General features: G+C 33.3%; 1 protein-coding gene across 1 annotated transcript; it reads left to right on the plus strand.

Annotated features, from left to right (window-relative positions):
- The first annotated feature begins 250 nt into the window (after positions 1–250).
- On the plus strand, positions 251–1,181 carry LOC111784009 (uncharacterized). Its single transcript, XM_023664826.2, has 3 exons — positions 251–340; positions 597–811; positions 907–1,181. Exons 1-3 carry the CDS (start codon positions 251–253, stop codon positions 1,169–1,171), a joined length of 570 nt encoding a protein of 189 aa, XP_023520594.1. The 3' UTR covers positions 1,172–1,181.
- Positions 1,182–15,963: the final 14,782 nt, after the last annotated feature.

Genomic DNA, 15,963 nt, shown 5'->3' on the forward strand with positions numbered 1-15,963 from the left:
TCATTTTCCATGTGGATTTCAAAAAACGACATAATTCCCAATTAAAGTAAAAAAAAACAACCAAACAAATGAAAAACGGTTTAATTCCATATTTTAATTACGGGTTCGCAGATTACGTAGATTCCAGGATATGCATTGGATGACAGTGAGTACTATAAATATCAAGCATTCACTAATCTCATTCCATAGTCTTCCCGTTCTGTTTCTCATTTTTTTGAAAAACTCTTTTGTTCAATTTATCTTGGGATCAATGGCCGTGTCTATCAAGATAATGTCTCTTACCGTCACAACTTTAGGTGTGATATCCTTTATATTTGGAGTCATAGCTGAGAACAAGAAGGTAAGCTTCTGTTCATAAATGGTTTGATTCTTATTGTGTAGATATTTGTGAATTTGAAACAATGAGAGTAAGATGAGAACCTCCCAACCCATGCAATATCATATAACTATGGTTTGATTCTTATTGTGTAGATATTTGTGAATTTGAAACAATGAGAGTAAGATGAGAACCTCCCAACCCATGCAATATCATATAACTTTTCAAGCTCCCTCATTGATGGTCACTATCCTTTCTTTTTGTGTTTGCTTATGGGCAGCCTGCATTTGGAACTCCCATCCCAGGCAAAGGCATTGTTGTCTGTCAGTATCCAGCGGACCCAACTGTGGTCTTGGGATATCTTTCCGTTGCGTTTCTTCTTGCTTCTTCAATTGCAGGATATTTCTCTTTGTTCTATCCTTACCAACAAAAATATGTTCCTCGAGATGCCTTGTTTAAGAGCACTAGTTTCTCAATTTTCTTCAACATTGCCCTGTAACTTCTCTTTCCAAATCACATCCTTTACTCTTAACTGTTACCTAAAAAGTGATTTCGAAACGTTATCAATCAAGCTACTTTTATGTTTGCAGGTTCACAACTGGATTGGCTATAACTTTGCTCGTATGGCCTACAGTCACTGAGCAAATTCACTTGACTCGCAACGTTTATCACAATCTCAAGACAGCATGCCCGACCGCTAAGACTGGTCTTCTGGGTGGTGGTGCATTTCTATCCCTTGATTCATCCCTCTTCTGGTTGGTTGCCCTAATGTTGGCTGGAAATGCTCGAGAGGACTACTTTGATGAAATAGAGGAAAACGGAGACAGCGCTGAGGCTCTTAAGAACAACGCATGAAAATTCTTTGTTTGGGGAGAATATGTTTCACTTGATTGTGGATTTACTAGTGATGGACTATTAAGTAATGACTTAAGTGTAAATATGATAGAATGTTCCTAAGTAAAATTATAGCATAATTATATGAGTTTTTATTTTCACTTTTTATTAACAAATGACAACATTTTTCATTTTCAGTGGTAACCTATAATAATTGTAAAATAAATAAATAAATAAATAAATTATTTTGTAGTTTTGAACCGAGCAATATGACATAAATTAATATGTAGCACTTTGCCTGAAGGTCGAGATCTAAAATTTACATAGTCAATTGTACTCGAGTGTAAGGAGAATGCTTGCTAATGCAAACCAACACCTTACTATCGGTTTGGTTAAAAGTTGATGTTTATATGATGACATGTGCCTCGTAGTTCTATACATGATATATGCTTGATATGTGTGAAATCTTTACGGAACGATGTGACTATTGTGTGTGTATGAAACGATATGACTAAGATATCTTTATTAAATGATATGACTGGAATATGTTTATGAAACGATATGACTAGGATATGTTTAGGAAACGATATGACTAGGATATGTTTATGAAACGATATGGCTAGAATATGTTTATGAAACGATAAAACTAGGATACATTTAGAAAATGACATGACTTTGATATGTTTATGAAACGATATGACTAGAATATGTGTATGAAATGATATAACTAAGATATGTTTATGAAATGAGATGACTGTGATATATTTATAAAATGATATGATAAGAATATATTTATGAAATTACATGACTATGATACGTTTATGAAATGATATGACCATGATATGTTTATGAAAGAATATGACTAAGTTGTGTTTATGTAACGACATGACTATGATGTGTTTACAAAACAATCTGACTATGATATGTTTATGAGTTAATAAGTCCATGAATCGTGATACAACGTGACTGTGAGATGATACGTGAATGTTATGATCACACGTGATATGATGATATGATAAATGTTATGGTATAACACGTTTTGTGATATAGTACATGATATGTTGATGATATGATGTATGTATGATATGACACGATGCATGATATGAATGATATACGACAAAAATGTGTGGACATAATGCCCAACCCCAATTTATGTAAGAAAACTATGATAAAAATTATATGATATGAAGAAAAAATGGAAGGGGTTGTCTTACATGATAATGAATAAAAATGTTGGGATCTCATGCATCATTGTGTGTTAATGCATCCAAGAATTCCCCTCTTTTACGATGATACGGACACGTACACTATGAGGCAGAAAAATGGTCATTATATTTATTATAATGCTACGATGGTCGCTATGCCTAATAGGTGTTCGACATCAACAGCTTTAGAGAATACTCGTCTGACCATGAAAGGGGCCTAGAAGGTGTGCGAACCGACTGGTAGGTTCATACTCGCACGTGTGGACCGTTTGTAGAACAGTAAATACACATCACATTAACTCGTTTAGTATAGACACCTAAGGAATATGGACTTATACGATAGGTCCTACACATGATTGTATTATTTTGCATCTAACCCCAATAGTGGGGTTACTTACTGAGTATTTCTTATAATATTCAAGTCACGTGCTACTGCTATTTCAAATAAAGGCAAGGCACCTCTGTACGACTAATGACTACATAGCCGTTCGAGACCATGAAACATGCAAATGGTAGTTATATTTATTTTCTTAGAGTTAGATTAGAATAGAATGTTTTTAACTATAATGCTAATAAGGGAAACACACACTAAGAGGAAAGAAAATATATGGTAAATGTTAAAGAGTTTTAAATGGATGGCATGAAAAAGAAATTATAACAAACATAAATAAGCATTTAAAACTTTATTCATGCAAAGCCTCTAATGTTCGCATGATGTTTAACACATGAGCAAATGTAAATTAGAAACAATTTTATAGAAGTTCGAACTTGAAACTGATATCATGAACTCACATAGGTTGACTTGGATTTCAAAGAACAGAATCAAACTTTCATTAAGGATAAAGGTAAGTGACGATGTATGAATTATGATAATGTATGAACTGTGTCGTACGATATCGTATGATAGTATGTGATGATGTATGAGTTATGATGATGTATAAGTTGTATTGTATGATGTCGTATACTAGTATATGATGATGTACGAGTGTAAGATGATGTATGAGTTATGATGCTTGATGATGTGCGTAGTATATATATATTTTGACGAATGACGTACTTGATATGCTTGATGCACTTTATGACAATATGATGAGTATGATGATTGTGTGACGTTTACCTTAATATGATGATATTTTTCATATTGAGCATGCTATATGATGATGAGTGCCATATTGCATCATGTCGTTAGATCGACATAGGACACAACCCTAAGAGCATGAAAATGATATTAATATAAATATCCACAAGTATGTGTTACCTAGAGTAACAAAGAGATGAGACTAGAGGGTTGTGTTAGAAGAGATATTATGATGGATTTAGAGGGACCTCATGCATATTTTATTTAAACACGTAAGACCATGAATATGTTTTCTAGAGAAAAAGTTATTTTAAACATTTTTCGAAGTTTATGTTATAAATGATGTTAATGTAAGAGTTATATTTCCTCATTATAGATGAGCATGAGACGTCAGTAAGGACTCTAAGTATGTGAAAATTTAGGGTCGTTACTGTCATGTTCTCAAGTTGCGATGCCATCATCAGCCGTACAGGGACACCTTGCCTTTACCTGAAAAGAAGTAGCACATGGCCTCTAGTCTCAGTAAGTGACCCACTATTGGGGTAAGGGAAAGCAAACACATGCAACTCATGATTTAGGGACCTATTATTTAAAAACCATCATAGGGGTGGCCTCCGGTCTCGGACAAATTGGATGTGTAGTATTTCCCTACACACGACCCACATGTGCGAGTGTGAATCCACAGGGGGCTTGCACACCTCCTGGACCCTCTTTGGTCAAGCTAATTTGTAGCGAGTTCGGATGTTAGCAGAACCCCATAGTGTCATGCTCCCTATGAACACCCTTATCATCTTATTATGTGCATCCGCACTCATCATCATCACTGGGGAAGTATCCCAATAAATATGAACACACAAAATGCATGACGTCCCTATAATTTTCATCTTTAAATCATCTTTAAGACACAACCCTATGCACCGTTCACACATTACTCTAAGTAACATGCAAGCATTGGCCTTCATACATTCATCATCATTCGCTTAACCATGGTTGTGTCTTTAAAAAAATTTCTTCATAATGCATCGTGACATTTAATACATGCACACGATCTTAGTATGGAACATCATCATATTAAGTCATTTCATTATTATACGTGTCGCATCATCTTATTATTATGCATCATCAACATCATGTCAATATCATGTACATCATAACATCAACACATGATCATATAACATCATCGCGTCATTATCTAACATCATCAAGTCATCATACAACATCAACACATCATCATACAACATCAACGCATCATCATCTAACGTCATCACGTCTGTTGGGTTTTATGTCCTAAAATCAATAGTTTGTAAATAAAAACATATTCTATTTTCAATAAAGTTACCATTGATGTTTATTCAGTAAAGATTGTTATTTAATAAAGTAAATTTTACGATCATTGATCTAAATCCAATAAACTAAGTATACTCTGGCTATAGTATGATTACTTGAACTATATGAAGAGGCATAAGTGTGGATCAAGTTCAAGTATATAGTCAAAATGATCTATAGTACAGGAATAAGGCTGAGTACCGTATCTTGGGGACACTATGGATGCGGCCCACTTTTGTATATGATATAAACAGTGTGATCACTAAATTGAACATGTGGAGACATGTGAGTGGGGGCGTCGTATGCAATGAGTATTGCATAAGATCAGACCAGGAAGAAAATCACTCTCACTTTATAATGCCATTTACTGTTGAGACTGATTTTTTCACTCGATGACCTAGGCAACTTGACCTTAATCTTGAGCTAACTATGAACTCCTGTTTATTTAGAACTATCCTTAGATTTGCATGGGTGAGAGTGGTCCGAGTTCGCCGACTCATTAAGCCTCCCATTTCAAGGGTAAGACTGGGTGAATAGCTGGAGACATAAGGTGCAAAATAGAATTCACTCCTACCCACTTTTAGGGATAGTAGAGAAATTGTTCCATTAAGTACTGACTCCGGTCTTGAACAAGGGGCCCACCCTCTCATTGGCCTGAGAGGGATTCGGTTTGGTGGTTGGACCACAAACCAATTGTTCATTAGAGGATCAGTGGGACTTAAGGAATAAGAAGTAACTTTAAGGGAAAAACAGTAAATTGACCCATCTCTAGTTACGAATAACCTGTGAAGGATCGACTTACTAATCATAGTTATATCAAATGGACATAAATATATCTATAGTGAGGGGAGAGCAACTACTAGGCTATAGTGGAGTGTTCTAGTAGTTAACGAATGTTGGTTAACAAGGTTAATGAGTTTAGTCGGTTAATCTCAAATCGTTGGAGCCAAAGATCTATAGGTCCATTAGGTCTCCCTGCTAGCTCATATCGGACTAAACCTTAGAACAACATGATGAGTGAGTTCGAAGTGTTCGAATTCAAATTAGGGAGTATGCATTACATATATACGATATATTTAACTGCATTTTGTTTTAATTACGAATTAAACAAAAAGAGAGAATTAGAGATATTTAAATAAGATTTAAATATTTTAATTATGAATAGGGATCATAATCAAGGTGTGTTGGAATGGATTGCGATTGCAATGTTAAATATTAATTAAATTGTTTAATTACTCTTTTAATATTTTTTTAATTTGAAATTAATTATTTAAATTAATTGTTGAATTAAAATGGAGAAAGTCAAAATGTTGTCTCCCCTAATGGAAAAATTCATGTTTGAGTTAGTGGAATATTGAGTTAGTGGAATATTGAGTGCAATATATGGTTTAACCAAACTTGCATGTTTGCCACATAATCCCACAAATTTGAGTGAAATTTTGAGTGTCAAAATTTCGTCATCCGTAAAGGAATGCCTTGTCGTAACCTGAAATGGAGTTAGCGCGTGGTTTTAGTATTTTAAGAAATACTCATTAAGTGACCCCACTATTGGTGGTTAAATGCAAGAACATGTGAATGTAATGACGGGACCTATCATATCAGTCTCTTTTCCTTTTCCTATGACACTCTTCTAATGGGTATCTTGTGTGTACCATATACGCTACACATAGCCCAGACGTGCGAGTATGAACTCACCAGACAGTTCGCACACCATTGGGCCCCTTTTTTTTGTCGGGCGAGCCTACTCTGGTAGCTCCTCATGCCGGACGCCCATTAGAATTAGTAACTGTAATGGCAAAATTATGTAAAACATAATGATACTTCACCTGCCTGGTGGTGTACACGTCTGTACCATTGTGATGTAATAAGGGTATCCCCAAATGCATGAGCACACATAATGCATGAGGTCCCAATATTTTTCCGTTTTCAACATTATTAAATATAACCCCGCTACCGTTTTTCATTCATATCATATCATTTCTTATTTCTCATTTCTCATATCATACATAATTCTAACAGGGTTATATTGAATGTCATTTATCATGATTTTATGTCATTCATATGATGCTATATACACACAATTTAGGAGACATAACATAACGTTCCATGCTTTTAACATAACATTTCATCATATACATATCGTAACATATTGCATCACAATATATCATATCATAAACATGTCAATTTATCCCATATCTCGTACCATAACATATTTCATATCATTTTCATATCATATGACAATATATATATATATATATATATATATATATATATATATATATATATATATAGATATATATATATCCGTCATTCACATTTTGTATCATAATCATATCATATTGTAAACTCTTCGTGGTCATATCATTGCCTAACTTATCATAGTATTAACGTTCTTATATATATCACAGTCATATCATTACATGAACATACGTTAGTCATATCGTTACATGAACGTGTCCTAGCGCTATCGTTCAATCAATCTATCATAATCCTATCCCTTTTTACCCTTAACCTAACCTTATTCTTTTATTAATCGATCGTGACGATATCGTTTTTGTCAATCTTTCATATCCATAACACTTTGATACATATCCTAACCTTAACGTTCCATGAACATATCTTACTCCTATCGTTACATTATGTTTAGTGCATCATTCTCGTATCCTATCTCAAACATATCATTGAACACCTCGTACTGTAAGTGTTATCATACAATTCACATATTATAACATATACATATCATATTATAAGCATATCGATCCATAAACAATTCACACGTATTAATATATATGACACATGCAAAACCACGAGGCACGTGTCAACATCAAATATAACTGCCAATAGTAAGACCACTTACTTGGATGGTCTTAGCCTGAGTTCTATCTTACTCCAAATTAACTTGCTTTCGTCCCTCGAATTTGTTCTCACATATTTCAAGGTGATTCACTCTATCAAAGATATTCATGGAATTCTTTAAGTAATTCTAACTCCCAAATTTTGTTATGTATTTAACAAATTGTTAATCTTTTTATTTAAATTTAATATTTCTTATAATATAATATGTCTAGACAATGCTATTTATTAGATACTATAACTCTTCCTACTATATTTCAGAATTACTTTGTTTGCTGTTATATTTCATACTTTCTTTTTGTTCTATGGGTCTATTGTTTTTTTTTTTGTATATCTTCCCTTTTCTTTCTCTCTCCTCCATGTGATTCTTACTTTCCAATCTTTTCTTTTATTTTCTTTTCATTTTCTTTTCATTCTGTTCCAAATCTTTCCTTTTAGAGTCTCTTTACAAATATTGGACAACTTTTTATCCATCCATTTGTCCATTGATATAAAATTATTTATATGAGGTTATTGATAATTATGATATGAAGTTACTGATAAATTAATGTGATTTACTCGAATTAGTATAGATGTATTGAAATCTAATTTCTAATTCATCACTAAACAATTGGAGCAATTGAGAGAAGATGTAACTTATAATTCACTTGATTTTCTAAATATTAAATTACGATAAAAGCAAAGAAATATTTAATATATATCTTAACAAAATGGCGAGATCTCTTTTCAAGGGAATTTTGGTGGAGGACATTTTAGTTTTTTTAACAAATTTGACATTTTTGTTGTTTTTCGATTTCTTTTTGCATGAACCTGATAGTCTGGCTTAATAAATGAATTGAGAAGAGATGGTTGGGAAAGGGACGAGAGGTTAGTGGAGAGAAGTGGGAAAGGGTAGTTTTTATTTATTTATTTATTATTATTATTATTATTTTAAACTTAGTTCTTTTTTTATAATTATTTTTATTTGTTTACTTATTTTTTTCGACTACTACATTTAAAGACTTTGATAAACTGGACATGGATATTATAGGTTTGAGTGATGTTTGTGGGCTCATTAATTCTCCATAGCTGAAGTATTTCACTTGATCTAGATATTAAAGAAGGTTTGTAGACATGTTTTATAGTAGTGCTAATTAGAACGAACGAACGAAAAAAAAAAAAAAAAAGCAACAAGATGAATCCTTAAGCCAACTTGATATTTCTATATAGTGAGCGTATACTGAGCTCTCGAACATTTGCAATGAGCATTTAAATAGTCACTTGCCATTTGCCTTCTGGTAAATGCCAATTTTCCATTACAGCTTGTCGGTTGATCCTGCAAACCGTGTGTTAGTGATGTGCTTGATTCCAAAGCAAACAATAAGATAATACTTAGGCTTGTTAGAGTCTTCATGTTTTTTTAAATACTCAAATTTGTTTTTGTTGATGTTTAATCATTTTGATTTGGATTCATTATACAGCGCAAAGTAAAAAAATTTAAAAAACGAAAATTAATTCCTAGGAATGTTTTGAGGTTGGATATCGTGGGTAGTTATTAATAAGAGTGAGAGAATCACAAGAAAATCAAAATTTAAAAGGTGTGGTCGAATGTTCAAACATCTAAATCCATCGCTAGTAGATATTGTCCGCTTTGTTCACTTTGGCACGTTATGTAATATCGTTTGCTTCACGGTTTTAAAACACGTCTTTAAGGAGAGATTTCTACCCTAAATTTTCCTATATAACCTAAGACGGTTACTTGAGATTTAATCTGACATTTATTGTGGAATTACTTTGATGAACCCTTATTATAAATTCTACATTAATTCCGTGCCTCATTTGTTACTTCTGGAATAAACAAATACAAAGAAAGAAAGAATGAAAAACATTATTGAATTAAATGCCCTATACTAACCAATGACCTTATAAATACAACTGAACCTATACTTTATTAAATGCAAATACAACTCAACCTACACTTTATTAAATACAAATACAACTCAACCTATAGTTTATTAAATGCAAATACAACTCAACTCATACTGATCTATACTATTATCAAATGCAAATACAGCTCAACATATACTAATCTATACTATTGTCAAATGCAAATACTACTTAACATATACTATACTATCAAATTTCTCTGGATTTAAGCAACATTAAAATAACAAACTAGATGAACATCGCTGCCTATGAAATTTTAATGCTAAATATATTATAGCATGGTGAGGTTATATATGAAATTTGGTGATCATTGGATAAAGATAAGTACGTAAACCAATAAATGGTGCAAAATGACCATAATGCCCCTAAGGATATCTACCTACGGTTCCTGACCTAGAGGACCTCCAAATGCTATTAAATTATGTAGTAGACCTTACTCTGTGATATCTGATGATGTGGTGAAGTTTGAAAGCCATTAGAACACGTTAAGTAGCAAAATCAAGAATTAGGGGTAAAATGACCAAAATGCCCCTAAGACTACTTATGAAAATTCAAGGTTTATACTTTCTCCAAATGACTTCCTACTTTTTATAAGGCCTATTCCTAAGGAAAATAATGTACATTCAAGTTGATTAGAGAAAGTATGGAATCTAAAGCAGATTAGGACCTAAGAAACGCCAAAAGGAAACATCTCAAGACTCAAGACCCTTCTATAACCCTCCAAGGAATTCATTATGAATCTATGACCTTCTAGAACATCTCATGCTTGTTATTACGATGGATTCATATGTTTACGAATACATGTTACAACTTATGCCTCAAGGAATTATGAACCTTAGAAACTTACAAGATTGAGAGCTAAGAACAATACCATACAAGCTCTACAACTACCAAAGCAAGAAGAATGCTAGATACCACTCAAGGATAAGGGACCAAGGTCCTAAAACACTGAAAGTCAAGAAAAAATCCTAAGACCTCCCACGGTTGAACATGTTTTTGACTCAGGCTACGCTGCTTGGAACGTATGAAGCCTTGAGCGTAGGTATCCAGATTGTGCCGCTTGGAACGCATGAAGCCTTGGGCATAGGTATTCAGGTTGTACCATAGAGCAAGCACTGGGTGCAGGATTTTAGATTACTCTTCTTGGAATGCATGAAACTCTGAGCTTAGGTATTCAGACTATGCTGCTTGGAATGCATGAAGCCTTGGGCATAGGTATTCAGACTGTATCATAGGGCAAGCCTTTGTTGCATAATTAGACTACATCACTTGAAACATAAGAAGCCTTGTTTGTGGGTTTTCAGACTATGCCACTTGAAATGCATGAAACCTTGGGCATAGGTTTTCAAAGCATATCGAAGGGCAAGCCTTGAGGTGCAGTTTAAAACTATGTCGCTTGAAACGCATGAAGCCTTGGACACAGGATGTCAAGTTCATGTCTGATACCGTAAATCTTAGGGCAGTATCTTGGAGAAAGAACCAAGAACCAAACAAGAATTTTGAAAATACCAAGAACAAGAGATAGATCTAGGACTAGAACATGGATCAAGAACCAAGTTCTAAGGACAAGAACCAATAACCAAGAACCATAATACTAAAGCCCTCAAAGGATGACCAATGTTTCAGAATCAAAGGATCAAGATCATACAAGTAGGCTACTTGCTAAGCTTTGTACTCATTCCTAATTTTTCATTTTTTTAAGGTAATAAGGAGCTAGTCGAGGTAGAGAGCTGACTCTGGAGCAGGTGTCATAGACCAGCCTAATTTGTGGTCTTCAACCCATTTGTTTTGAAATGTTTTGTGTTTGGTTCCTTATTTTGTGTTTTAACTATTGTGTTGTGTTTTAATTACTCATCTATGAACACTATTTTGTTTTAATGAATGTTATGTTTTAATTTTTTTTTTTTTTTTTTTTTTTTTTTTTTTTTTTTTGTGAAAGTTAACTCGTCTTTTCGGAGTCATTGATTCAACTCGGTCCTTATATATGATGACCAAATAAAAGCCCCATTGGGCTAGGTAATGAGAAACTATGAAAATTCGATTAGGTGAAAGATCGGTGGGTCATAGCATAAAATAACCCATAATGAAGTTCAAGCATATATTTTTTAATTTAAAAAATAACACGTTATCAATCTATTTTTATTATAAACAATGTAACAATAATAAAAATAGTAAAAAAAAAATTAATAAATAATAACTAATCGGTTAGCTCAGTCAAACTCTCACACAACTCCTTTCCTTACTCAACAAACTCCTTCTCACACACCATATGTTACAAAAACAAAACGAGATATTATCGTCAAGATAACTCTTACTTTCATTATTATTTGCTAACCAATTAACTACCATGGAAGGATCATTCATCCAATAAGCATATATTACGGACAAGATAACAAATGTTCTATAATCTAATAATCAACTCCCTTTTCACTACAAATATGACGATGACGACTTGGGAGTCCACAAGCTGACACCTTGGACCAGCTACGACTTCAGTTTTCGTTCAAACTGACGGGGCTCAACATTGTCTTACTGTTCTTTCCAATGGCCTGGCTCGTTTCATTACTTCGATGGCTGCATAGATAAGAGAGATCGAGATAATTGTGAAAGTACTCTATGTTCGTGGCATATAAGTGAGCAAAATATCTGTATGTTCAACTATAAACCGATAATATTTAATCTAATTATTCCTAATTACGCATAAATAATTTAAACTCGATTCCAACAATTTAACTTAAACCTAATTATGCAGAAAAACTTCTAATAATTTAAACTAAGTCTAATTAGGCATAAAAACTTACAACAAACAATATAAACTAAGCCTTAGCATAAAAACTTACGACAAACAATTTAAACTAAGCCTTACGCATAAAAACTTACTCATAATTTATACAAAGCCTAATTACACATAAAAACTTACCCTTAATAATTTAAACTAAGCCTAATTAGGCATAAATAATTTAAACTTCATTCAAAAAATTTAACTAGGTAAAAGATAGTAATATTAACCTTGAACGGTTTCAAAAAAATGAAACTAAGAAGAAAGGGTTCGATCGTATCAAACCTAGGCCTTGGAGTTCTGAAATTCCACCCACCCTTAAACTTTATTTAGCATAATTAAAATCTTCACTTATAGGCTCATTCCCTAAAACATGGTTTCTTTAACCCAGTTTCCCAAGTTTACTCTCCACTCATGGGCTCATTCCCTAAAACATTCCCTAAAACACTTGCCAACTAACTTCTTTCTCTCTCTCAATCTTTACTGTAGAGTCACTTTTTCCTAGAGATTTCCCAATCAAACACAATTGTGTGAGATCTCACATCGGTTGAAGAAGAGAACAAAATTCCGTATAAAGTTGTGGAAACCTCTCCTAAGCACACATGTCTTAAATCCTTGGGTGGAGGCCCAGAAAAGAAAGCCAAAGAGAACAATATCTACTAGAAGTAGAATTGAGTTGTTACAAATAATATCCGAGGAAGATATCGGGCGGTGTGCCAGCGAGGATCCTGAGCCCCCAAGGCTCAGTTATCGAATGGTGTGCCAGTGAGGATGTTGAGTCTTTAATGGGAGTGGATGGTGAAGTTCCACGTCGATTGGAGAAGAGAATGAAACATTCCTTACAAGTGTGTGGAAACCTCTCCCTAGCATACTTATTTTAAAACCTTGAGAGGATGAGCAAAAGTGTAAACCAAAAATGACTTTTAGCTTCGACATGTAATAATTTGGAAAAACAAAAAAAAGACAATATCTAATGGACTTTTCGCTATTTTTTTACCATCTTTGATCTAACTTAGAATTATTTGGGAAATGCCAATAGGACAATATATGCTTAATTTTTTTACAATTTTTAGATCAGACTTGGAATAATTTATTTTTAAGATTAGAAAATGATAGTGTAAAAATTAATCATGTTAAAATTAGAAAATAAAGGGTGAAAATGTTCTTGAAATTTAATATCAAACTTTTCACATGTTTTCACAGTATTTTAAATATTCTTTCTATTTTAGCATTAGGACAAATATCATACAAAAATGAAACATCAAAATAAGATTAATGCCATAGAAATTTATGGGTAGTAACAAATCAAAATAACAAAAGCGGCTCTAACCGCTTGGTTTACATATTTTTAATCCGTTTCGAATCCTTTCCTACTAATTTTTACCCTTCTATAGTCCGCTTTAAGCCTAAAGGGTACATGAGCCCCGGTGAGTCCATGTGCTTGTGGTTGGGTCGTGTGTAGGAGAGTACTATACGTCGAACATTGCTTGGACTAGAAAGCTACTTAGGTATCCCCTTCATCATTTCCTTTCATTCTCTCGTTTTTCTCCTACTCAACGTGCTTTTCTAGCCCAAACAGAACCTAAAACCTATGATGAGGCAGTTGGCGTCCCATTATGACAGCAGGCTATGAATGATGAAGTTACAACTTTAAAACGTAATCATACTTGGTCTCTCGTTGCTTTATCTCCTGGCCATAAATCTATTGGTTGTCATTGGGTATAAAAAATTAAACACAACTCTGATGGTTCTATTGAACGTTATAAAGCTCGACTGGTAGCAAAGGGATACACTCAAGTTGAATGTGTTGATTACAAAGAGACATTTTCTCCTACAACGAAACTAACTACGCTTCGTTGCTTACTCACTATTGCTGCTGGTCGAAAATGGTTCACTCATCAGTTCGATGTTCAAAATGCCTTTCTCCATGGTAATATAGACGAGGAAGTCTATATGTCTTTACCATTAGGTATTCGCCAATAGGGGAGAATACAGTATGTCGGCTCCATAAATTTTTTTATGGTTTAAAACAGGCTTTCTCGCAATTAGTTCTCCACATTTCTTTCATTGTAGCTCTTATCTATGTTGATGATATTCTATTGACAGGCAATGATCTCGAAGAAATTCAATCTCAAGACTAGTTTACTCGAGAAATTCCTTATCAAAGATTTAAAGAATTTGAAATATTTCATAGGTATTGAATTTTCTCGATGTAGAAAAGTAATTTTTATGTCTCAAATGAAGTATGCTCTAAACATTCTTCAAGACATAGGTCTTACAGGAGCACGTCTAGAAAAATTTCCTATGGAGCAAAATTTGAAAAAATTTTTAATAGAAGGAGAGAAGTTGAATGATCCACGTAAATACAGACGGTTGATTGGCAGATTAATATATTTAATCGTTACTAGGCCTGACATAGTGTATTCAGTTCGTATTCTTAGTCAATTTATGCATGAACCAAGAAAACCACATTGGGAGGCATCTCTTCGAGTTTTGAGATACATCAAAGGTACCCTTGGTCAAGGACTTCTACTACCATATGAAAACAACGTAAGATTACAAGCATATTGCGATTAAGACTAGGGTGGTTATCAAACTTCCAGACGGTTTATTTCTAGGTTTTGCATTTTCCTCGAAAATTCAATTATTTCTTGGAAGTCTAAAAAATAAACCAATATGTCCAGATCATCAGTAGGAGCCGAGTATCGAGCTATGGAAAATACTTGTTTAGATTTAACTTGGTTAAGATACATTCTTCAGGACTTGAAAGTTCCATTGTCCGAACCAGCATTATTGTATTGTGATAATCAAGCAGCATTACACATAGCATTCAATCCAGTTTTTCACGAACGTACGAAACACATTGAAATAGATTGTCATATAGTTCGAGAAAAGTTACAAGCTGACTAAAATGCAATTGGCAGATATTTTCACTAAAGCTTTGGGAAGACATCAATTTGATTTTTTGAAAGACAAGTTGGGTGTGATTGACATACATCCTCCAACTTGAAGAGGAGTATTAAGATATAATATTTAGAGTATATATTATAATAATTAGTTCTAGAATATATCTTAGATATTCGTAATCCGTTAATATTTTATCTTAGTATTTGATGAGTATATATTTACCCCTTATTTTTAGGTATTAGTTGGTAACTTGTATCCTATTTAAACGTGGGGAACATTAATGAATATCCTACTTTCAATCCCACTTCTGTTTCTGATTCTTAACAATTTCACTCTACTGTTGATTTACTTGTGACTAAGGACAGCATAATTGTATGAGTTTTCATTTTTGGCCAACATTTTTCATTTTCAACTTTGGCGTGACTCAACTCTTTCAAAGTAGCGGTGACCTATAATAATGTTTTCGTCTAAAATTGTAAAAAAAATAAAAATTATTTAGTAGTTTTGAAGCGAGTAATATGGCATAAATAGATGTACTTTAAAAGTTCAATTATAATATATGGAAACAATGTAATATTTTAAAATTTTAAACCAAAAAAAAAACATATTTTTAGCTAAAATATAAACAAAATCAAATGACCCAAACATAAGGTGAACAAAAAATGAGTAATAATTAAAACGGTTGATATTTAAATTTTATAAATTTTAGTTATTAATGAAATGAGTAGGGTGGATAAGT

The sequence above is a fragment of the Cucurbita pepo genome, chromosome 6 (assembly GCF_057944985.1).
Source record: "Cucurbita pepo subsp. pepo isolate OVF chromosome 6, ASM5794498v1, whole genome shotgun sequence".
NCBI classification, from domain to species: Eukaryota; Viridiplantae; Streptophyta; class Magnoliopsida; order Cucurbitales; family Cucurbitaceae; genus Cucurbita; species Cucurbita pepo.

What these genes read in the sequence shown, in the direction of transcription:
- LOC111784009 (XM_023664826.2), top strand. Translation starts at nt 251, where the DNA reads ATGGCCGTGTCTATCAAGATAATGTCTCTTACCGTCACAACTTTAGGT. An exon ending in TCATAGCTGAGAACAAGAAG is followed by an intron (nt 341 to 596) that starts GTAAGCTTCTGT and finishes GCTTATGGGCAG; the next exon opens with CCTGCATTTGGAACTCCCAT. An exon ending in ATTTTCTTCAACATTGCCCT is followed by an intron (nt 812 to 906) that starts GTAACTTCTCTT and finishes TTATGTTTGCAG; the next exon opens with GTTCACAACTGGATTGGCTA.